Below are 25,959 nucleotides of genomic sequence, written 5' to 3' on the forward strand. Positions count from 1 at the left end.
ATCGACTAGCCTCTCCAAGGCTGCTGCAATTTCGACATAAAACAGCAGCATACTGGGGAATCGAAGATTATGCATATCACCACTGACATCCTATACTTCAGTTAGTTAAACATAACAAAGGTCAAGGGTATCAAACAAGGTGATCACGTGCATAATCAATAATATTTACATAGGGTTCTATCCAGTAGGTGGTATCCAGTGTTAGTTTAACTGAAGTCCCATTCATTTTAATTGGTCCACTCTGAGTAGGACCAACATCGGACACAACCCACAAAGTTTCACTTATCCTTGCAGCCCGAATTTGGTAACTTGTAATATATCTCTGTTTGTCATTTATTTTATTTTCTTAAAAAACCCTAATCAATATATCGATAGTGCTGTCGACAGTCGACTGAAGTTTCTTGACTGCCGATTGCTTTGATCAGGCAGCGCTCACGTCCCATTTTACTGACCGGAAGCTCCCTGTCCCGCTCAGAACAGGGCGCGCTGTCCCTTTAAGACGCTGCCGTGCCTTGCTTGTACTGTCTCTTTAAAAGGCTGTATCCCCCGAGCCTCTGGCTCTTGAAGAGGGCTATGGCCATTGTTTCGCTCCTGGTCTTTCTCCCCTTCCTCCCGGGCTGGTTAATTTAACCACCACCGCACAATTTAAAAAATAAAATAAAAAAAAAAAGGACGGCAAGATGGCTGAGATGGGCAAGGGAGTCACTGCAGGGAAAATAGCCAGCAATATGCAGAAGAAACTCACCAGGGCTCAAGAGAAGGTAAAGACTGAACAGAGAGGGGCGGGAAATGCAGGGAATGGGGCCGGGGGCAGTGCCCTTCGAGCCCAATCGATCCGGAGCCTTTGCGGATTTTTTGCGGGGCGATCACGGAGCTTTCTCGTGCAAAGCAGCGTTGGTGTGTAACGAGGGTGCATGTGGCGCAATGCCACGCAAGGGACTATGCTCCCCCCCCCCCCGGTTAGAACAGTTGCTCCCGCGGAGGCTCCCGTGTTTTCACTGACACTGACAGCTCAGCCACGTTGTCTGTCTCCCTCCCCACCCCGCCCCGCGGCCGCAGCTTTTGGGAGCCCGCTCTGCGGTCCCGGCAGCAGGGGAGGAACGGACGAGGCAGGGCGGGAAGCCAGTCGCGCTGCGCTCAGCCGGGGCTTCTTCCCGCATCAGCTGTGCGTAAGACTGCGGCCTCGGGGTGGTGGCGAAACGCGAGCGCTGGGCCCGGCGAGGGGGAAGCGGGGATGCGGTTCTGATCGTGACGCTTCGGTGCGGGGGAGATGGCAGTGAGCCGGCGCAGACGGCGGGGCAGAGCGGGGAAGGCTGTCGCTGGTTACGGGCAGCAGCGCCTCTGCCTCCCGCCGCGTGGCGCCCGAGAGCACCTTGCCCTCCCCGTCGGATCGCCTTGGATTTGGGCGTGGGGGTCATCAGCCCCTCAGCCTGCGCGCCGTGGCTGCGTGGCCCGGGTCGCTCCGCGCCGCGGTCGAGACGGGCCAGGCACGCCAGCGAAAGAGCGAGAGAAACCCGAGCGTTAGGTGCGTGCGGACAGGGGCTATTTATAACCGCTCCGGTCAAAGCGAGAGAATGAGCGAGCGCGAGCCCTCCGCTGCCGGCTTTGGTCTGAAGCCCCAGCTCCGCGGCGAGGCCTCGGCGTGGGATAGGCGCGGGTCGGCCAGAGGGAAGGGCGCCCCCCCCTTTCCAGGCGCCCCCTGGCGGGCGTCCGCGGCTTTTACGCCCACACGGTACTTGCGCTCCGCCCGGCGAACGCCGTTCGGCTGCCGCGAAAGCGACGTCAGGGGAGACGCGGGCGAGATTTCCCTCTCCCGCCCCGCCCTAAGTCGCACGCGGGGCTGCCCACCTCCTCCAGCCGCTCTCCGTCTCTCCCCCGACCCGAGGCCAGGCTGCGACGCCTGAGCGGCAAAGCCTCGCCCGAGAGCTTCGCCCGCAAGGGGAGCCGCGGAAATGCCCCTCGGGAATCCTGGCCGCGTCTGCTTTTGCTCGCGCCACAGAGCGTGGAGATTCCGGGTAGTGTCCAACGCCGGGCCTACTTAGCGTAGGCCCAGAGAAATGAATGGGACATGCGATCGTCGTGGGTAATGTCAGCTCCATTCATTCCAGTGGGCCTCCTCTAAGCAGGACTAACATAGTCCCGATCGGTCTGAATTTCAGCACCGATCCCCAAGGCCGCGTACCCTCTCTGCTGCCGGAGAGCGGACAGAGATCTCCGAGGCGATCCCTGTAGGGGAGCTCTGTCCTAGCGCGTGCGGAAGGGGCAAGGCCGCCCTTCGATCTGGCGCTGGTCTCGTGCAGTCCGCCTCTCCCTCCTCGCTCACTCACACGCACTGCTGCCACTTTCCCGACCGACGGGCGTGCAGAGGCCACGCAGTACGCGAGAGGGGGCTTTTGTTAAAAGCGGCTTTCTGATCGGGCTCCGCAGGAGATAGGGCCATGTCTCTGCGGTTCCAGCCGAGAGAGAGGCCGAGAAGGCAGACCTCGGTGGTGCCGTCAGAGCCCCCCGCCGTTGTTAGGGGAAGAAAGTCGCCGCCGCGGCGCCTCGCTCGGGTCGTGCGGAAGGGCCGCAGACGTGCTGCATAACGCGGGGGGAGAGGCGGGGGAAGCGCTGCGCGCAATGCCACGCTTCCTCTGTTTTGAATCGGATTACGTGCTGCCTGCTGTTGAGACGCAAATTCGCTCAGATCCGACGCGAGGCCGCCTGCGTAACCCCAGGAACAACCGGCAGCAAACCACCCCTTTCTCCTTTTCTGTGCCTGCTGCTTCACACGTTACGCGGGAAGTAATTTGTTTTTTTTAATGCGTCCCCTTTCACCTTTGGAGCCCCGCCCCACAGGATTAAGTAACGGGAAGGAGTAGGTGAAAGACAGTTCTTCGGCAGGCTTGAGCCCCGATATACCTCTTTATTAATTTGAAATTAAACAGGGGATCTGCACCTGTTGAAATCATACCAGAGCTGCTGTGATGTAGGGGGTTGCAGTGGTGGACAAGGACTGGATGATCCAGGCTGATATCCTCACCCTGCCGGCGGTTCTCTCTTAACCTAACCTACCTCACAGGGTTGTTGTGAAGGTAAAGGAGGTGGGGGGATACCATGTATGTAGCCTTGAGCTCTGTGGAAGAAGGATGGGATTAAAATGTCATAAATGTACTGGGCAGCAAACTGAGCCCTTCAATATGGTTCTACATTTGTAAGGCCCAGATGCAGTGAACCCTGCAGCTATTGAAAATAATCTATTAATATTATTGCCTTTGGGGATGAGCTTCTGAACTATTGTGTTCTGGTGTCCGTACAACAATTATATTTTCCTCTCTCCCTCTCTTCACTGAAATAAGTGTCATCCTTGTTAGAATGTGATGTCAGTTCAGAGGACCCCCTCTAACAGCCTGATTATTGGCCATTTTACTTGGATGTAGCTTCCTGCTCTTTTGTGCATAGGACTGTGGCCTTAGGTTGATAGGGTAACTTGGTCTGACCTTCTAGCCCTAGGCTGCCAAGAACAATGCTGGGTGGTCCTGTCAGCAGTGGCATAGTATGGCCCTGAACCAAACTGACCCTCTCTGTTCCCCCTTGCTTCTGCTTATATTTGTTTTTGTCCATATTTTGCCACTAATCGTCTATGTAGCTGGTACAAAGTGAGTGCTGACTTAGAGAGAACAGAGGCATGCTTTTCTTGAGTGCTTGAGCCACTATGGAAGTGTACTCACTATGTACAATTCCCCATATAGCAGCCTTCCTTAAACTGCTGCCCTCCAGATGTGTTGGATTGCAACTCCCATCGTTCCCAGTCAGCATGTCAGGGGAAACCAGATCTGCCCATTTGCAGTGGAAGCCAGCTATGGACAGCACTGATTGTGTTTGTGATGGGCCCAAACACTAGCCAATCTTTATGCATCCTTCAGGTGGATGAAAAGGATTACTGAAGGCTGCAGGGCTTACCTGGGACTAAGTCCCATTTAACACAGTTGGACTAACTTCTGAGCAAAAATGCATCAGATGAGCTTGCATATTACTTAACACACGTTAACTCACCACTCCCTCGCACCATGGGGCAAGTTAAAAAACGTGAATCCCCCCCTCACCACCCTCATGCTGTCAGTGCGTATTTGTGTAAAAGTGCAGATGGTAATGTGTGTTTTTGACTGAATACAGAGACAGTGAGTGGTAGCTATTTGGGACTAATTAATCTAGAATCACTCCTGCTGCTAGAGCACATCTGGTTGTCGACTACAGCAACATTTTTCTCTCTTTTTAAACAATAACAGTACACTTGAACTGCTTTCCCAAATTGAGTCTGTCTTTTGGGTCCCCACACCAATTATCTGTTTAGTGTGTGACCATGCAAAGATCCTCATAACACTGGGGGTTTTATTTATTCATTTAAAATTAATTCTAGGCCACCCTTAAGGTTGGAACCCTCCCAATGGTCCAGTACTGGGTTAAGGCTACCATGGAGTTCTCTTTCCTAGGGGATCTCCTGTATAGGATGATAAAGGAGTCCATCCTGGCAGGCAGGAGGGCTCTGCAGGGCTGGGAAAGAGATAACATGCCAAATTGCACTAGACAACAGCCTAGATGGGCAGGAATTGCTTGCTTGCTGAGTTGCCACGCAGAGTTTCATGCCTCACTTCTATTCTCTGACTCTGCTCTGTATCTTCTGGGATCAGGACTTTGCTTTCTAGAAGGCAAACTCGTTCGAACTCTTGAGGGAGCGATCCTTTACCACTACTATTTGCCTTCTGAACCTGTGGTTGCAGATTGCTTGCAAGAGTTCCAGCAATCCTGTTGCCTCCCTCTGAAGGTGTCTTGCATGCCTGTTCTCCTCAAGGGGGCCTGGCCCAGTGTGTGAGAATCTAGGCACTGGAGAAAGGTTCTATTTCTGCCTCTCCTAGTCCAAGATGGTTAGGTTAAGCTCAGTTTCTAAATGAGGCAAGTCTATTTGCAGCCGAACCCTCTGCCTTTGTGGCAAGTTGTTATGCACTGCAAAGTGTCACCTTACCCCTGCAAAAGGGAAGGCGTGATGGGCCTGACGGCACTGCTTCAGAGCAGTTTGGAGCAAATAGTTCTTGATTTGCTTTGGAGTAATTTATCTCAAGTAAGGGAGTGGCATTCTGTCTATTTTACTTGCTCCATCTCTACAGCCTGAATATATAATTTCCTAGGAGAGTTTAATTATTACCACCATTTAAGCTTGGGTCCTGTATTGCCCGAATACGATCCTATATACAGTCTTGGTTCAGGCAGACAGCTGGCTATGGGTACTGTCCAACTGTGTCCCAGTGCTGATGTTAATCACGATATGGTGGCAAATGGCCACTTTTTTCCATTGCCCTAGCAAGCGTTAGTTACGTTATGTAAGCATTGATTCACGCTAGCGGAGCATCATTAGCGCTAGTGCCGGGGCACAGTTGGATGCTACTGCCCCTTTTTTCCATTGTCTGGCTCTCAAAATGCCAGCACATTACGGATTGTAACACTGCAGTGACTTTCTCTTTGTGAAGGTCTTAGGAGAATGGTTTATTTCACTTGAGAGAATGTAGAGTTCAACAAACAAAAGATAACTGCTTACTGTTAGAAGGAAAGGCACAGCTATCACTTCTGAAGTGGGGAATATGCATAATTCCCTGTTGGCATAACATACCGAAGCCAAAACATCTTTAAATGGTAACAAGTGCAAGATCCACCGATCTGAAAGATGCATCGATGTTGATTTCAGCTTAATGCGGTTAGCCTCAGCTGGCCCTGGCAGGTGGGCCTTGTTACCAGTACTTTGCTAGGATTAGATACAAATTGGGAAGAGAAGCCATCCCTTTTCCTCGCTACCCCCATGGCATTTGATACATGCAGGAGGACCTTCACCCTGCCTTGTAACGCGGCTGGTTCCTCCATAGTAAAGAAGAAAAAGAAAAAAAGGTACCACATATTTTGGAGGAATGTAATTTCTGATAATCTGAATTAATCACATAAATAATAGGTTGGATCCAGAAGGGTTCCTTCCATCTGTGGGAGGCTTCTGATCCAGCAGAGCTGTTCTGCTGGCTGAACAGGGGAGGAGGCAGTCTTCACCATTTCCTGCTCCCTCTCTGAATGGAAGGAGCCCTTCTGTTCATTCTGGATCCAACCCAGGTCCCCTTATTTATTTATTTTATTTTATTTCTATACTGCCCCACAGCCAAAGCTCTGGATGGTTTACAAAAGTTAAATCATTACAATACACAAAGTTTAAAAACCATTTACATAAAAACATATGGACAATATATACAAGCAACATATAACTCAAAACTATTTTGAACTAAAAACAACTTAAAAAAAAAAAAACCCCAACAATAAAACACAGCTTAAAACAACACTGCTTAAAACAGTATACAAAAGTCAGCAGAAGGAACAAGGGTTCTCAAAAGGGAAGGCCTGCCGGAATAATAGTGTCTTAATGCCTGCTTAAAAACCTTCAACGAGGTCAGCAGGCGCATTTCAACCGGCAGGTTGGCAGGTCGTTCCACAATTGAGGGGCGGCAAAGGAAAAGGTCCTCTTGCGTGCGGCTGCCAATCTCACATTAGGCAGCCGGGAGAAGGTGCTCCCCAAGGTACCTTGGACCGAGACAAAACTAGATCTTCAATAGGTGTTGATTTGGCACAGAGCCTCAAAAGCTCCCATCAGGGAGTCCTACATAGGAAGCTGCCTTGGGCAGAGTTAGAACACAGAGCCATCTAGCTCATCAGAGGTGCTGAACTTCTTTCAGTCTGAGGGCGAAATTCCATTTCTGGGAAGCTTTCAGGGACCACATTCCTATGGTGTGTTGGGACTAAAGGCAAAAGGGACAGGGGCAAAAATATGAGCATATTTTAGCTTAACACTCTTATTGCCTTAGGAGAGGCGTTTCAACCTTTTAGAAAGGGGGGGAAAACCCACATGCACAAAAGCTGGGAAACCACCAAACAGTCGAGGGGGGGATCAGTGTCAGAGGAAGGGGGCATGGCCCTCTGGGGAACCCCAGAAGGTTGGATTGGGACTCAAGACAAGCTGGATTTAGTTTCTGGGCCTGACTGAGGTCCTGCACCTCTGATCTACGTTGATGGACAGTGGCTCTTTAGGGTCTCAGAGCAGTCTTTCTATCCCCACCAGGAGGTACCAGGCATTGAACCTGGAACCTTCTGCATGCAGAGCACGTGCCCTGCATTGATCTGAGGCCCTTCCCCTCAATGAGAAGATTCCTCATGCCTAAATGAAAAATCATTAATGGCAAATAAGCTTCTCTGAAAAACAGCTTACCCACCACCATCCATATTCCCTGCAGTGTACACACCTGCAGGGGATGTAACTGTTTGTGTATGCAGGATATATAGAATAGGAAACTTGTGGGTCAAGGCTGGCTTTGTTCTATGACCTTTACGTCCCAGAGCTCTCTTCTCCAGGCCCTCTGATCATGTGGCACGTTTAGAAAACTTGCTCACTGCCAGTGTTACCCAGTTGTCAAGAAATCCAGGAATCTTTTGCTCTCTAGGACAATTTAGCACATTGTGGTGAAGTTCTAGATTAACCTTGAATGCTCAGCAATTAATTTCATGATGTTATAATGAGATGGTGAATTTAGTGTCTGTTCAGGGTGACCGTTGGTGTCCTGAAATAAACCTTTAGCTTTGTTTGTTTTAAGGTATAATATCTCAGGATGCTATTGTGAACTGAAATATCTGTCTCTCACTCATTTTGCATCCTCTCAGGGTGCAAAATGTAATTATTTTTTAAGCCCCTGTTCTGATAATACTTGCCATGTAGGGCCAGCCCAGGTTATTTTGTTACCTGAAGCAGAAAATCCCACAAATGTCTCTTCTCTTCCCTGGTAGTAGGAACACAACAATAATAAATTAAATAACTAACATTTTGTTACCCAAAATCAGCTGCCTCAGGCAGCTGTCTCATTCTGTCTAACGGTAGGGCTGGCCCTGCACTGTGACATGTCACTGTAGCTTCTGTTCTGTTGATGTTTATCAAAGCTATTTATTAGTGCAACTATGTTTAAAATCAAAACTGACCTTTGAGGAAAAGTTTTCTGAGCTTGTGTGTGTGTGTGTGTGTGTAGGATTGTGAATGGGGGAACCTAGTGAATTTTCATAAGCAAATGCTATTTACATAATCATACAGGTTGTAGAATATGCTTTTTCCTGGTGCAGAATTGCACTTCTCTAAAATAATGTAGCATACAAGGACATGTCTTGCTTCCAGCATTGCGTTTCCAATAATTTAAAGTAAAATTTGCATCTTCTGGTTAGTCCTAGAAGTAGGACTGAAGCCCACCCCGCAACAACTTCCATGAATCGGGGTGTCATCACACAGTGACCCAGTTTGCCCATCACGGCAGCAGTTCCTGGGCTGTTTAATGTGCACGTGAGCCACACAATTGTAATTTCGGCCCCGTTCCTGGGTTGTTAATTAAAAGTGGAAATTACAAGATCGTGCCATTCCTGGGTTGTTTTGTGATCTCTGAACCAGGAAAGTCTGGGTTGCTTATGGTTAAACAACCCAGAGTTAACACAATTGCCCATGGTTTGTTGTTCAGTTAACTCTGTTTTTATTTAACCCATAAACAACCCAGGAACGGGGCGAGTGGTGGTTTCCTGGTTTCTAAAGGTCAAAAGGACAAGTGCGTGGCTCACGCATGCCATTTATCACCACAATTCCTGGGTTATGTGCAAACTGGGCTTAAGGCTGCAATCCTATACCCATTGACTTAGAAATAAGACCACTGAACTGAATGGAACTTTCTTCTGAATAGACACATAAGGATTGTGCTGTAAGTCATTCACACCAAGTGTGAATGACTTCCTGCTACAGGAAGCACAAGTGTGGCCACAACAACCTGTCAGGAGCGCCCTAGCGGCCTCTTTCAGTCTACTCCAATAGCCAACTCAAGACACAGACAAAAGGATTCTTTTCAAGGCTTTAATCCTTTTACAACTTAATGACTCTTTCAGATGCTAATCACCAGCGACTAAGCAATTAACAGCAGACTAGCCTATGCTCCAGGTTAGGCAGTTGGTCCCCGCTTGGAGGAGAATCACTTGCAGACCCTGAACGTATGGGCTAGGAAGAGTTCCTCCCTCTTTCCCTTGGGTCTATGGGACGCGACCGTTGCTTGCGCGCCAAACGGGCGCTATGCCTCCTTTCCGCGCCTTCCATCGCTCGTCGCTCCCTGTCTCTGCGTCGAGCATCTAGCAAGTCCCCCTCCTGCACTCTCTCACTGCCAGGGTCACTATCTATCTCAGGAATTCTGGCAGGAGGAATCTTTGCCAGCTGCTGTGCCTGTGAGGGATGAGTGGGCTCCTCTCCCACGGATTGCTGATCCTCCTCAGAATCAGAACTGCTCTGGGGTTCTATGGGCTCAGTTTCCACCCTGACACAACCATACCTCTTATGTAAATTTTGGCATTTACTTAATTAGAAATAATAGTGTTAGCTGTTTGGGCCTGTTCTATTTGAAGACCCATGCTTAGGTGTGTATAGGCAGGTTTAGGTAAGATTTATTGGTTTTAACTTGAAGCATTGTTTCCAAATGTTCTCTGATTCTTGTATCCCTTTTATTCCCCCTTTCCCTTTGCAGATAAACTTAACACCTACCTCAACAATTGTGTGTGCTTCCATCCAAGTAAGCCTTGATATTAAACCCAGAGCCTTCTGCTTGGTTATTACTACTGTTTAATGTGTCAGGCCTAGTGCTTTGAAACAGAGGGTTCCAGTTTGGGCTCTTATTTCATAAGTCCTAGGAGTGTCCTGTAAGGTCTGAGAGTCCCTTGGCTGAGGCTGAGGTAGATTAAGGCATGGTGGCAGCCTACCCTGCTGGATTGTTGTTCAGCCAGAGCAACCTTCTGTTCCTGCCTACACTGCTTGGAGCTAGGGCAACCCCCTTCCTCCCTCCCATTCGAGTCTGTAGGCAAGATGCACACGCACATTTGTCTCCACTGAAATCATTGGGACTTCGGAGTGCTTAACCTCTGGCTGGATTGTGTTCATTGTTGTTGCTCTTGATGTTTTTTTCCAGATCCACAAGAGTGGAGGAAATAATAGGTTAGGCATTATTATGTGTTTTCAAGCTCTGAATGTGCTTGTTCATGCTAGAATGTGTGGGTTGCAGCTGCTTCCAAAACCATTATTTTGGAAGCAACAGCATTCCCTCTGCTTGCATGATGTAAAACTGTACGTTAGGTAAGTTAACATGCAGTCCGAGGCATGTTTAGACAGAAAAAAGTCCTACAACTCCCAACCTTGCTGGGAATGCTGGGAGTTGTAGGACTTCTTTCTATCTAAACTTGCATAGGATTGCACCTTCAGAGTCTTGTGCACAGGTAATACAGTTCAGCTGAACAACGTCATTAGCTTTGGAGGTCCCTTTGCAGCCTCCCCCCCCCCCCAATGTGGTAACAATTCCACCATTTATATGTTAACACAACAGCAGTCAGTTTTTATATTGTCCCTTTTGTACCTACTACTGGGATAAAAAATGGCAACTGTTTCAGTTAGGTAATGAATAGGGAGCTGCTTACAATAACCTTGCCCCTCTCTCCACCTCATGCATGTGCTTGTCATCTCTGTCATAATAGTTGCCACACACTTTCCATCTAGTGCGGGCATTTCCTAAAGAATCTTGCACCCGGTGGTTCAGCACACCTGTGAAATATTATCTTTTCTTCACTGAGAACACTGGGCAAGGCTTACAATGCGGGAGAGAGAGTCCAGATCTTCTACACCTGCTTTTATGATCTAGGAGGACTAGAAGAAGATTGACCTCATCCACATCTCCCTGTGGAATTCTGGGAAGATGGGCAGTGAGCAGGGCTGGCCCTACCATTAGGCAGAGTGAGGCAACCGCTTCAGGCAGCAGATGTTGGGGGACCATTCCTCCTGATTCCCCCTGCCATTCTCCTCAGTTGGTGGATAGAGATGTATGTGCCACACAGCCTGTCCTCACCTCCAGTGTGGTGGAAGACACTGTCCCATTGCCAGGGTTGAAGTAGAATTCACTTCCAAGTCCAGTTCACTTCTGTATGTGGAATATGAGTTGGGGAGGGAGCACTATATTTATCCTTTGCCTCAGGCAGCAAAGTGTCTTGGGCCAGCCCTGTGAAATATTTCCTTTCGCAGTGAGTTAAGTTCTTCATCATTAATGAGATGTAAATTGTCAGGTTAGGTATTGATTACCCCTAAACAGCTGTACTCTTGTCTTCAGTTGTGACTTTGTGGCCAACCTGCAGCTCAGGGATGAACCAAGTAATAGTAGCCTCACTGCCTGTTCTCAGTACTATCTCCCCACCTCTTCAACTCTATACAAAATGTAGTTATACAAACATGACCAATGGGTTATAATACTCCACAGTGATCTCTGTTTCTTCTTGCTGGCTATAGATGCTGCTTCACAATGGGTGAGGTCCCTGGTGCAGCATGTAGGAGACAAGAGTTCAGAACTTTGGAAGGCTGGCCTAGGGATGAAAAACCTAGTAGGAGGTGGCAGTTAAGAACATTTCTTAATTCTTAACTTTTCCAGAAATGAACATACATACAGATTGTCTCAGCTGTGAATGGAGCATGTCAATGGAGCATCTGTATACAACTGTGTATAAGACTGAAGTGGGTAATGGTTCTTGATAGCAGATATTACTTGACCAAAACTGAATTTTTGTCAAGAAGGGGCTTAATCTTAATCACTTCCATATATTTTGTAAAGAAGAGTGGGAGGGCTGGGCGGGATCTTCACGACAACAGAATGGGAAGCACATTGGAGTATTATTCCGATTTTAATGGCATCGGCTTTGGTCTGTCAGGGACATACAAACAAGATAAGCTGAGTGTACTGTACCTTTAAAATCCAGTTTTCAGGGCCCACACAGCGCTTGAAAGGAAGATACTTAAAGGTGGGCTGTGGGGAGTAAAATTGAACATCATCAAACTGGCAGGGGTCCTTGATCCTTGACCAATGAGAGAGGCTTGTTTCCCGGCCCATGTCCAGGTTCCCCCCTACTGCTATATTATTATGTATGGAGAGCAACTAATAGGCTTCCTAGGAGAGCGTCCCCCCAATTTCACCACATTCCAGCAATCTGTTGCGGAGTTATTCCTCTCTCCCCTGTCCCCCAGTGTGCGCACTTTTGCCTTGAGAAGCCCAAATCCCTGGTTTTCGAGTGCAGCATCTGAAGGCTCCCCCTGAGAGCAGCCCCCCCGCAATTCTGCCCCATTCCAGAAAACTGTTGTGGAGTTATTGCTTACAAACACACACACCCCCCTACCTTTCTTCTTCTCTGGGCACTTTCTCCCTGCTTGCAATGATAGGCTCCCAAGACCTCGCCAAATCAGCGAAGCGACTTTACATAACATCAAAGAAGTGACTTTACACAATATCAGAGATGCGATTTAACACAACAAAAAAAGAAGCAAAGTACTGCAAGCATTAGAGAAATGCATCATCATAAAATCATAGACTAGTAGGGTTGCAAGGGGCCTATAAGACCATTGAGCCCAACCCCTGCTCAATGCAGGAGTCACGGAGGCTAATTACTAGCGAAATGGGAGTGCAGGGCAATTCTGAAGGCTGACAAGGCTCAGTGAGGTCACAGCCAGGTGAAATACACACCCCTGGGCAGGGCTATCATGCCAAAGTAAATGTGGAGGATAGGGGCACACAGCACCAGAAGTGTGGAGAACCTGAATTAAAGAAATAAAATGGAGTAAAAGTAGTCTCAGAAAATCTGGCTTTTCTCCATGACCACGACATCATGTGCCACTAAGAACCTTGAAATGCTCCCAATTTGCAGCAAATCCCCTATGAGGATACAACAACCCCCCACCCCGGTCTAGAAAATGGATAGGCCTGACTCTTAGTTCATCAGTCAGACATGGAAGGATTATCCCTGGAGCAACACTCATAAATAAAAGGGGTTCTGAGGTTTTATATAAAATCAAGTGATCACAGAGAGACATTCCCAAATCAAAGTTGGTGAGTCCCTTGCCTTGTTTTAAAAGAGAAACCTATGGTCCCTATTAGGATGGTCATGTGCCCTCTTTTACAAAGGACAGTCCTGTATTCGAAGGGCTGCCAGACAACTGTCCTCTGTTTGAATGACTGTCCTGTCCTGTTCCAGTTTAAAGATAAAGAACTGTTCATCAACAGTTAGCACCTGATAAGCAGACTGAATAGGCAGGCACAGAGGTCGCCTGGTCAGTCTTCCACACTATGGTGAGAGGTACTGTATTTCTCTTTACATTATAATAAGTATTTCTACATCTGCATCTATACGTATAAATTAGCATATGTATATTTTATGCAAATTACTGCTCTCTTTTGTCCTCTGATTTTGGTCATGTATTTTTTCTTTTTGGGTGATTCATAACTGGCCACCCTATCCTCTATCTGTAGGAGACATGATGCTCTTTATAATGGATCATCAGTGAGTGTGCAAATCCTCACCAGCTGGTACTTTCTGGATGTGTGGAATAATATCTACCAATTTTGACTATATGTATAGAATTTGAAATTTTTCCAAATCATAAGAGAACACAAGTTTAAAGGGCGGGGGGCAACCAACTTTGGATGTTCTTTTTACTGCTTGGCATAATCCCTTTGTAAAGTTATGGACAGAGTAGAAGTCACTTATCTGGTAAGGAATGCCCCTATGTAGCAAAAGCAAGGATTATATGATCAATGTTGTATAGTAACTTTGGATGCCACCCACGTAACAAAGTGGATATTCTAAAATGTTCTGTGATGATGTCAGTGAAGCAGAGGGAATCGAGGACTCAAATGGGCTAATTATTCTGCATTAAAACTGTGAGAGGAAAATCAAACTTATTAGTGTGCCAAGAAATATTAGTCTTGGTTTGAATCTGCAAAAAAACATCATTGTTAAGGGAGCAGCTGCTTGCTCTATATTCAAACTTTTATTTGTTTGGCTTGTGCTGTATTGCACATAAGTGGAAAGGGCCAGAAGTAAGAGGAGTCGACAGGGGAAAAAATAGCAATTGAAAGGAATAAATAAATGTATTTAATTTAAGTCTTGGCATCAGAAGTATGTCCATAATGAAGGAACACTGAAAATTTCTGTTGTTGTTGTTCATATTAATTGATTTCTTGAAATATTCATGACTTTCCTGCTTAGATAAGAAGAGGATGATGTCCATCCTCAAGGCCAGATGTACCTTTTATATGGATTGAATTGAACTGTTACTGAGGTGGCTGCCTTCTCTTTCTAGCCAGCATTTACTACCCTCCAACTGCAGACAGAATTGCTTTGAAAAGCAAACAAATATTTGGTGACTGCTTTCAGTGTTAATCAGAAAGGGTGTGTGTGTTGATGAATGGGATCAGATCTGTTGTAGCGTTGTCAGTCATTTGTCATTCATAAACCTGCTCTAGACCTTCAGTCTCATGGTTCCACAACGTTGGTTGCCTGGGAGCCTTGAGATCTCTCAGTTGATATCATGAGTCATGCTGCTCCTTATGCCTTGAACACTCCCTCTGGAGTAGAATCTCCCTAAGCATAGAACTGTCATCTTTACAAATGCAACCTCAGGGACTACTGTGTCTCAGTGATCCTTCTATAAATGTCCTTAGTTCTGTCCAGAGAAACTACGAGTAATAAATAAATATGTATTACATTTTATTCACTTTTTGTGTATATTTGTCTGCCCTCTTTCTCTTCATCTCTTCTTTGTGTAACGTCAGGCTGTGATCTTATTCATAGTTACATAATCTAAACTTCATACATTTTGGTTTCTGTGTGCAAATCGACCCTTCCCGATACATGGCATCTTCTTGTGTATAGATTCACTGGGATTAATTCCAGTGGTTTTCCTATCAGTAGTGTTAATGCCGGAAATGTATCCTAGTTGCACCTAGCTGTGTGAAGGATCATCCTGATGACTTCCAAATGTGCTCAGTACTATTTCTTTGCTTCAGAAATGTGCCATGCATGTTGGTGGCACTATATTCATTTTAACAGGAGTTTTTAATTGAAGCTGCAGTAATCTAAATCAGCTGAACATGTTCAGGAGTGCACTCATCCTGTGAATGGCAGTATTAAAGCTCTGCAGCGTACTTTTGCTAGTGGCAGCAATAATCTGATTGTGGTGCCTTATCTTCATGTATCTTGGGGAAATTCAATACGAGATCAGAGTAGTACTGTGGACAGAATATATTGGCTTGGATATTTGGAGACCCAGACTCAAATACCACTTGGAAAAGTGGCAAATCACCATCTCTAAAATAAGAATAACAATGACCTGCCTTGTATGGATGATATGAGACAGCATGCCATAAAACAGGAAAGCACTTTGCATACAAAAATACTATATAAATTTGATGTGAAGATGGTGAATTTAGATATGTGATTCTTTCTTTTTGGAACAAGGCTTGTCTAGAAAGTGTCAGAAAGGCAATCTCAATATTTCAAATCAGCACATTGTTTAGAAGTAACAAAAAGGTTGCTATTATTTAGCTATTTGATGTTTAGGTAACACATTAAACACAAATCTTATCTACAAATGCTTTCAGGCAAAAGGAAATAGTTGACTTATTAACTAGTTAATGCTTCTCTTGAATTTTTTTAGATAGCTTACCAAGATCTGGAGAATTACTGTGGAATAACAACCAAGTCTCTTATGCCATATTTCTTTAAGGAATTGTTGATTCCCTCTTAACATCACAGCCCAATGGTAGATAATGGCATCCATTTATTAGAACACAACAGCTCCACAATACAGCTTAACATTGACTCTGTAGTGTCTTCCAAGAGCCTCTATCTAGGAGAAGCACTTGACTTACTGGTATAGCCCTGTCCCTATTTTGCCTTTTGAGTAGATTTAAAAAAAAGGCTGCCCTCAAATTGTTCATGTAAATTGCTAGAGTTGCCATTGTTTGGGTCTTTGCCTGGGTCTCAACGTTAAAACTAGTGCATACGTGTGTGCGCATGAACACTAAGGCACAACATATTATGGTCTGCCATTTCACACACTGCAACCGAGGAAATTCATTTTGAACAAAGTATAAGATATGATATGTGATAATGCCTTCTGTGCATTCAAATTAGTACAGGAGAGGCTATTGCAGAGTAAATGAATATACCAGATGGAGCCTTTAGCAAGAAGTAATGTTGGGGTGGGGCAGCATTTAAGCAGAGGCCCTTGATGAGAGGACGGGGTGTTTCAACAATGATCCTGTTTCATTCAAAGAACATTTCCCCCTATACCAAACTCCCAGGCCGCTACAATTTTCAGGGGAGGCCCTGTTGTCCGTGCTAGAGACTACTGATTTCCGTTCGGTGATGACACGGAGACTGGCCTTCTCTGCAGCAGTGCCTGCCTTTTGGAATGATCTGCCCTCTGAGGTATGTCAGGTCTCAACACGTGCATATTTTAGGTATTTACTGAAAATATATGCTTGCTTTGGCTTCCCCCCGGGCCATGAGCTATCTTTGTACCAGTCTCATGATAATACTGTGTGTGTGTGTGTGTGTGTGTGTGTGTGTATCTTTTGTTTGTTTTGTTTTATTGTTTTTTATTCTTTTGTAAACTGGTTCAGGATTTGTTTCAAATGAGAAGCAGTGTATAAATATTGTAAAGAAAGAAATACATCTATGAAATGTGGGGTGGTGCTGGTAAAAGAATTGTGCTTATGGGGGTGTTAATAATAAGACATCCATTAGGCTATGAGTTGAGGTGGATGAGGAGTGTTCTCCATGCCTAGGAATCTGAATCTGATGAGAACAGTACAGGCAACACAAATTGTAAGTATCCAGAAGCTTAAGACTGTTCCTATCTTTTTCAGTTCTATTCTGTTTTCCAAGCTAGGCCTACACTCAGTGCTTCAGAAAACCACTTTTCCACTTCATCTCATATTCTCTGTTCCCATCTTATTGTCTTATCTTTTAATTTAATTTTGTACTTGACTCTGTCTCTGAAGACAGATATATATACACGCACGCACGCACGCACACATACACACACACACTCTCTGTCTGCAGATTGGTCAGCATTTTAAGATGACAGTTCTAGTGGAGAATGGAAATAGAAGAGGTAGTCAGGAGATGTGGAGTTTGTTCAATTTGGACTATTTTTTGCTTGCAGTGCCTCTTGCTAGGGTTACAGCTAGCTATAGATAGGGTTTAACTAAGCCATGTTAAATGCCTAACTGAATACCAGAGACTTATGACGTTGTGAGGTTACAAGGCATGGAATGTGACATTGATGCAAGCTGAATTTAGTGATGCTATTCTGGCCCCATTGGTTATGCAGTTAATATTCTAGTTTCCTGAATATCTGCAGAGCTTGTCTTCAACTGCATGAAAACCTTCTTTGAAAGCCTGAGCAGGATCTATGTTAGAAATCATTTAATATCCCATAATTGCTGTAGGATCTTAATAACTAATTAAAAATAGGATATCATTTCACACTCATCGTAGCTGTGAACCATTGTATTTCTAAGGCTCCACTGAAAATAATGGGAGTTAATTCTGAACAAATATGCATAGGATCAGGGTCTAAATAGGGTTTTCTACTCCTTACTTGCCCTGTTCCTATCCTCTTAAAAGCAGCTTGACACAGACAAAATGAGCAAGTGAAGTTTTTCCGGACAAAGATCTGTATGGTGGAAAAAGCCTGATCTGCTGAATTTGCATGTGTCTGTCTGTTGTTAAAGGCACAGGGTCAGCAGCAGCAGCAGAGGCTGCTACCCTATTGCTAAGAGGACTTAAAAAAAAACCTCCATTGAAAAAAATCTCTAAACTGCTTAGAGATTTTATTATATTAAGTAGAATACAAATATAAATGAGTAAATTAACAAACAATGATGTCCAGTGTGCCTAAGATTTACTGCTAAAGGACTTCTGTGGTGTATAATGCAGAGGCACTTTCTGGGACTCTACACCTCTCAGGCAGTAATCCTATACCCACTTATGTGCTCATAATACCCATTGAATTCAATAGGCCTTCTGAGAAGACATGTATAGGATTATGCTGACAGTCACATATTATTCTCCCTCCAGCCCCTGTAACTGCATAGAGGTACACGGACACAAGCTCAGTGCCAGTTTCTTTGAAAAAGCTAATTTAGAAATTCAGTTTTCCTAGACTACCACCTACAAGTCAAATGCAAAGGAAGGCAGGTATTCTCTGTCTTTTAATAGCTGTGAGAAGAGGACATTTCAGTAGGTGTAGCCTTTCTCACCTAGGCATGACCTGTGGCACTGGCCAAAACCTCTTTTCCGCACAACCCTGTTCTCCTGTGCATCTTGTTGTTATCCTGCATTACTGAGACTGTGCTGCCACCTGTTGCTGTTCTTCTGCCCCTCCCTTTCTTTCTGGAAGCCTGCAAGGGCCCAAAGCCTCAGGTCAGCTTTGCTACTTGCTTCAGGAAGAAGGCTAGAAAAGGCACACGGGATGGCAGTTGCCTAGGAACCATTCCAGCTTCTCTCCTAAGACTTATAGGCCTAGTGACTGGCAGTGGCCACATGCTGCTTCCCCTCAGTTCCGTTCCTCTTCCCTGAAACATGGCTGCATCTAGTCAGGGATAGGGGGGCAAACATGGCTGCATCGATTCATATACATAGTTTTAGCGGGCGGGGGCATGCATCCTACTTTACAGAGGACAGCTTTCTGTTTGAATGCATCCTCTATTTGAAGGGCCTGCTAGTCCAAGTCCAGTTTAGAGCTAAAGAACCCCAAGAAGGGAGAGCAGGGGATCTGAAGAAAGTTAGCACTTGGACCAGGGACACAGATCACCTGGTCACTGTCCTCCCCACTATGGTGAGATGTCTTGTATTTCTATTTAAGCTATAGTAATTATTTCTAAATTTGCCTCTAGGCATAGAAATTAGCGTATGCAAATATTACCCAATGCTGTGCCTTCTTTTGTTTTGGTGATACAAAATTTCTTCTTCTTTGGTGATATGTAAATGGCCACCCTATATTGCGTTACCCTACTAGTGATGTTAGTCCTGGCAGTTGATTGGGTCATGATGGAGAGACTGGCAATATTTTTCCTCAGCTTGGAGTATGACCACTGGTCCTTGGTTATGTTCATATATAATGATGAGTAGTGTGAGTATACATTTTTTTCTCTCTCCCTCCCCCATAGCCGTATAGAAATGTGATAAATGAAAAGAGTCCACCAATCAAATTGATTTGCAGTAAATTCAGCACAGACACAATGAAGTTTATGGAATTTACTCCCACAAGATGTAGTGATGGCAACTAGCTTAGTTGGCTTAAAAATGATTATTCAGTGATGAGAGCTTTACAAATAGCTATTAGACATGATGGCCGAAGGGACCCTCGATGTACAGAGGCAACATACCTCTGAATATTGGGTGCCTGGGGACAAACAAGGAAGGGCTGTCTTATGCATGCTCTGCTTGTCAATTAGGGCCGGCCCTACAGTTAGGCAGACTGAGAAGGCTGCTTGAGGCAGCTGATTTTGTGTGTCATGAAATGGTAGGAAATTGTTACTTATTTAATTCATTACTGTTGTATTTTTGCTGCCAGGTAGGGGGATGAGGCACTTGGGGGATTTTTGGCCTCAGGTGCCAAAATAATTTGGCTGCCCTTGGGTACTATGCACTTTATCTTGGCGTGGTGGGTGGGGGCTGCCTCAGACAACAAAACGTCTTTGGCCGGCTCTGCTTGTGAGCTTCTCAGACACATCTGGCTGTCCAGTGTTGGAAATGGAATGTGTTTTTGTGTGGTCTGGCAAGTTTCTTATGTACATGTGCTTGTGGCAGTCAGTGATCTGACGTATGGGAGAGCAGTCAATAGAAATGCCTTGCAGTAGAGATAAGAGCCTTTTGGTTCCTTCAAGCTCCATGTTTTTAAGAGCCAGTGTGTTCAGACTAGCAGGACATTTTTAAAGAAGGCCGGTTGGGGCTTGTGCATTTCCCTCCCAAACTTTATATCAAAGTACAGCCAAGTTCTCAGTTCAGAAAAGTAAAATTCTGCAGCCTGAATGATTCATGCATATTTGCTAATTTTTGCATAATTCTCTTAACTATGGTGAGGGAGGATGATCTCTACAGAGCGTTGAAGTCTCAGCCCCTTACCAGTGCAAATTTGTTCCATCCATCTTTGGCTTCAGAGATGTCATCAGGCACCGCTCATGTTTTCAAGCTCTTTCCTGCAACCATAATGGTTAGAAACTTGTTAATACAATGAGCTTCACTGGATCTTGGAATTCTGCACTAAGTATCCAAAATACTGTCAGTGCAATCATGGACACATTAATAGACACAGTCTGTTGACAGCATTTTTAGTATAATGGTTAAAAATACCTATATTAACCCGGCTATGTTAGGAAATTGTATGCAATTACTTGTGGAAAATACATAGTCAATCAGCCTAAATACATTTCCTCACCAAGAAAGAAGCATGTGAATGTGCCTAGAGGGTGAGTTGCTCTGGAATAACTCCCCACATCTGATAATACATTCCCTCATTCTGAGGGAAACTTGTATTCATGCTTATGAGGTTTGCAATATGTGGAAAATATCCCTTGAATGGCATTTATTCCTTGTCTTTCTGACGCTTTGTTTCTTGGGGGCAGGATGGGGGTGGAATAATCTTCCATTCAAAGGGCTAAGTAAAAGCTACATTGTATTTTTTAAAAACAAGAACAATATTCTAAAATATAACATCTGTTTGTCTCTGAAAATAGGCAGATATCTTGAATGATTCCCTTCAGTCTGTGTACAACAACCTTTAGGCCTCACAGTGCTTTTTATTCTCAGTGGGCCTTACTGCTCTCTTCCCTCCATTGCTGAAGGCTGTGTTGCTGTTATGGATGTACCACTTTCTAAAACTGCTGCTATATGATGGGCACATTTTATCTTTAGTCTGGGTCTAGGTTTCCATCATATTACATGAAAGCCGTTTTTAGTTTTTTATTCCCTTTACTTACAGCCTATGGTTGAAGTGATGATATTTGCAGATAGTGCGGTTTCATTTTAATATCAAACCTTTGTAGAGAACTTGCTCGAATCATTATAGATCTAGGTGTGTTTTACATATTGTTGTCTTCCAGTGGAATCTGGTTCTATACACTCTACTGAAAAACCAGCATGGTAAAAGAGGACAGAGAGTGGGACTTGGACGACTGGGTACCAACCATGCCATGAAGCTAACTGGGTGATTCTGGGTCACATTCTCTCTTTCTCACAGTTATTGGGACAACTCATGTATGATTAAGATGTCATTTGAATGTGAAATGGTTTCTTGAAGGGTTTGTTGGATGGGTGTATGAATAAATGGCAGAGTTGCCAACAGTGGCCAGCTAGATACATCTGGTAAGCTTACAAGCAAGAAAAGAAGACAGTAGCCTCCATGTTTCTTCCCAGCCATTGGAATCCAGAGGTTTGCTGCATCTGAACACTTGAGATTTAATGTAGCTATTTTGACTAGTTGTTGTTCAGTTGTTAAGTCATGTCCGACTCTTCGTGACCCCATGGACCATAGCACGCCAGGCCTTCCTGTCCTCCGCTCTCTCCCGGAGTGTGCTCAAGTTATTCATTGCATCGGTGATGCTATCTAGCCATCTCATCCTCTGCTGTCCCCTTCTCCTTTTGCCTTCAATCTTTCCCAGCATCAGGGTCTTTTCCAGTGACTTTTCTCTTCGCATTAGGTGGCCAAAATATTTGAGCTTCGGCATCAGTATCTGTCGTTCCAGTGAGCACTCAGGGTTGATTTCCTGAGGATGGACTGATCTGACCTCCTTGCAGTCCAGGGGACTCGTAAGAGTCTTCTCCAGCACCACAGTTCAAAAGCATCAATTCTTCGGCGCTCAGCCTTCCTTATAATAGCTGCTGATAAACATATCCTTGTCAATTTTTTCTAACCTTTTAAAAGCCACCTAAACTAGAGCTCATCACCACATTTTGTAGCAGTGAATTCCATAGGTTAATTATTTTTACCTTTGTCTGTTCTGAGCCTACTGTCAATCAATCTCACAGGTTCTACAGACAGAGAGGGAGAAAAAACTCTATCCACCACTGTCTATGCTATTCATATTTTTAAAAACTGTTAGCTTTCACCCTTGGTCATCTCCCCCTGCCTCCCGCCAATCTAAAAGCTCCAGATCCTTAGTCCTTCTTTGTAGGGATTGTGCTCAACTCATGAGTAAATATACACATAAATGGAAACAAAAGTACAGGGTCCTGCTTGTTTCCAGCTTGAGTTGAGGTTAGGATGTGTATTGAAGATGCAAAGTAAACATACCAGATTGTATCCAATAGGTTGTCTCCAATGTTAATCTAACTAAGCCCCATTCATTTCAATGCGCTACTCTAAGTAGAACTAACATTGCATACAACCCATGGTGAAAAAACCTTATCAACTTCAGCGTTGTTTTCAGTTTAGTGATCAATGCATGTTGACAATAACAATTCCATCAGTACTTTCAGAGGTCAGGTCCAACAAAACCCCACTATTAAATCTGCAGTTTATTGGTTAATTGGACCTCTGAATGGTTTCTTAGTGGTAAAGAGGTGTGAGATCAGTTGTTCATAGTGTATGTTGAGTAAAGAATGACATGAAGGATTGAATTTGAAGAAGAAGTTGCAAATGAGAAGACTTTTTACAGCATAAGTGTGACTGCATTAAGTAACAAGCTATCTAGGGAGACTGTGGTTTTCTTACCAGTAGAATCTATAGACAAGTTTGTGGTTGATGCGTTTTGTAAAAAAAATTGGGTCAGAGAGGAATGACACGCATCTGACCTTTCCTTTTCCTGTTGCTGGCTGCTGCAACACTCCTGCTACTTTTCCTTAGCTATTGGTGGGATGAATGTCCTCCTGCACTATGTCTGAACATTAGAAGTTCTGCTTTTATTTTATTTTCTTGTAGTGTGTAGTTTTGTAACTTGTTAGGCAGAAGTAAATGCCAAGAGGAGCCAAGAATTGCAGAAATGCCAAGAAGTGCTGAGGTGGGGTAATTAATGTCCTTCTTCCTAAATTTCAGCCAAATTATTTCTCATTAGCACTTACAAACAAATTTGTTTCCAGTTGTCTTGCCTTAATTTTTAATATGCCTTGGGTACAATTGTTTCTCATGTGGATGCAGATCCATGTGCAAAGGGATCTATGAACTTTACAGAGCTGTATTTTGTGTTTTCTCTCTCCACCCCCCACCTCCCACACACCACTGCCTTTAGGATGGCCACTTATGCATCACCAAAAAAAGAGGACCCAGATTTTCATACAACTTGCATATGGTAATTTATATGTATAAATCACATTTACTTACTTTAAGTACAAATACAATACGTCTCACAATAATGGGGAAGATGGTGACAGGTGACCTGTGTGCCTTGGTAAGTCTGCTGTCCAAGTGCTAATTGCTGATGAACAAGTGCAAAGCCCTGCCCTTCCTTCTTATGGTTCTTTATCTTCAAACTGGACTTGGAATGGACAGCCTTTCAAACCAAGGACACCTTCAAATAGAGGACAGTCTGTTGTTGTCCCTTCAAATAGAACACGCAGCTCTACCTCTCATTCAAATCTTCACCAAGGTTGGCCATAGAATCCCTGTCCAAATGTCTGGAGACGGTGAGTGGCTGGATGGGAGGAATAAGCTGAAGCTGAGCCATGACAAGACTGAGGTACTTTTGGTGGGAGACAAGAGGAGGCTGGAGGATGTAGACCTGGTGTTGAATGGGGTACAGCTACCCTTGAAAGACCAGGTCCGCAGCCTGAGGGTCATTTTGGACTCCCAGCTGTCCATGGAGGCTCAGGTGTCAGCTGTGAGCGCTGTACCAACTCCATCTGATATGGCGGCTGTGCCCCTTCCTTCCTGACCATCTGCTGCCATCAGTAGTACATGCCCTCGTCTCCTCTCGTTTAGACTACTGTAATGCGCTCTATGTGGGGTTACCCTTGAAGACGGTTTGGAAGCTTCAGCTGGTACAGAACGCGGCGGCTCGCCTGATTAAAGGCAGCCGCCGGCGAGATCACATCACTCCAGTGCTGAAGGAGTTGCACTGGTTACCAGTTGTTTTCCGGGCCAAATTCAAGGTGTTGTTTTTGACCTTTAAAACCCTATATGGTTCCAGCCCAGCCTGTCTTAAGGAGTGCCTCCAGCAACACCAGACAGGCCGCTTAACAAGATCAGCCTCGGATGGCCTTCTCTCTGTCCCATCAGCCAGGACAGCTAGACTGGTGGGGACGAGGGAGAGGGCCTTTTCTGTGGTGGCCCCCACTCTGTGGAACTCCCTCCCTAGGGAACTCGGCCATGCCCCCTCTTTAATGAGCTTCCGCCGTGCATTAAAAACGTGGTTGTACAGGCAGGCATTTGGGGTGGGTTAGGGTATTTTAGAAAATGTTTTTATTGTAGAATTTTGTTGTTTTAAACTGTTTTATTATATGTTGTACATCACCCAGAGTGGCTGGGTGACCAGCCAGATGGGCAATTAATAAATTTAATAAATAATAATAATAATAATAATAATAATAATAATAAGACTGTCCTATGTAAAGTAGGACACATGGCCAATATACCTCTTGATGTGGATGCAGGTAGTAGTCAGGCTTGTACAGAGAATGGGTAATCTGTGCATGCCTCCCATGTCCTCATCCGAGCCTCCCCTCTGTTTCATAAGTTACTTGAGCTTTGTTAAGCCCTGTGGGGATTGCTCAACATATGGGTGCTCTACCCACTTAGGGAAGGATCATGTCCCTTTTCTGAAGAGGATTCTTGGTGACATTCATGGCTAGCTCTTGATTTTTGTGGCCCCTTGGGAAAATGATTGACAGTGGGTCTTCACCCCTATGGGACCACCTCCTTCTTTAGCTACAGCTCTTGCCTTCAATCAGTTTACAAATTAAAAAATATCACCTAAGAAATTTGGACTAAAACTGGAGGAGGTGGTGAATGCAGTTGTGTGGAAGACCAGTATGAATATTCATCTCCAGCATTCCTGAAGGGATATTTCATAATCGCAAATATGCCAGATCATGCCTTACTGCTGGTGCTGAATTCATCATGTACAGCCTCAGTCTAGCTGATTATAATCAAGGTTTTGTGGACCTTGCTGCTTTTTGCTCTAAAGTGCTTTTTATAAGTATAAATACTACTAGACAGTGAAGTTCTAATTCATGAGAACTGACTCACTGGAACAACTCTGCAACTTTATTTATTAGAATAATTTACATCCAACCTTTCTGCGTACCAGAGTAGCACTCAAGGTGGCTAACAACATTAAAGCAAAAATAAAACAATCACCAATAATTAAACAATTAAAAACCAAAAACATAAATAGATAATGAAGACTTCAGAGCCAGTTTAAAATACCAAGGTTAACAAACAGTGCACCTGAACATAATTTCACTTTGCCAAGGAAGGTAAAAAGGGAGCAGGGCAAACAAACCTCCCATAGGAGAGACTTCCAGAACTGAAGTGTGGCCACAGAAAAAGCCCTCGTCCAAGTCCCAACTAACCTAGCATCCATCCATGTCGAATGCAGAGTGATACCTCTTCAGCACATTTTGGGGTTCAGGAGGAATGATATGGGTGGAGGTTATCTTTTAGGTACCATGGTCCAAAGCCATTTGCTTGAAGAATGAGTAATGCTATGCTCTGATAGGGCTTCATCTCAAAAATTGTTACAGACAAGAATCATTGAGAGTTTCCTTTGCAAAGCCTAGAGCTACTATTTCAGAACTTGCAATAAGCTGTAGCATATAGACTAAGATGCACAGTGGCCAAGATAAGGTAGTCAATTACTCTAGTTAGAGTGGAGACATATTTCTTCTCACTCCCCCTGCTACAGCTCTCTATGCCAACTGGATGCTTTATGTATACAGTCCAAACATGAACAAACTGTACACAAGGACTTGACCTCTTAGATGCACTTCCCTGGGACACATCAAGCTCCTTTGTTGACCTATAAGAGGGTATGTGTACCAGTACAATATTCCCTTTATCAGCCTGAAATGGAGACT

The 25,959-nt window shown here is 44.8% G+C and overlaps 1 protein-coding gene across 10 annotated transcripts in view; it reads left to right on the forward strand.

The window, feature by feature from the left end:
* The first annotated feature begins 556 nt into the window (after positions 1–556).
* BIN1 (bridging integrator 1) overlaps positions 557–25,959 on the forward strand; it is a 160,174-nt gene continuing 134,771 nt past the window's right edge. For all 10 annotated transcript variants that reach the window (XM_084806667.1, XM_084806738.1, XM_084806684.1 and 7 more), the window contains exon 1: positions 557–761. In XM_084806667.1, the coding sequence (XP_084662793.1) occupies positions 681–761 (81 nt within the window). In that variant the 5' untranslated portion in view covers positions 557–680. The remainder of the gene's footprint in view (positions 762–25,959) is intronic.

Source organism: Heloderma suspectum, chromosome 1 (assembly GCF_057233095.1).
Source record: "Heloderma suspectum isolate Gila_16-S chromosome 1, 16-S_ref, whole genome shotgun sequence".
Lineage (NCBI taxonomy): Eukaryota > Metazoa > Chordata > Lepidosauria > Squamata > Helodermatidae > Heloderma > Heloderma suspectum.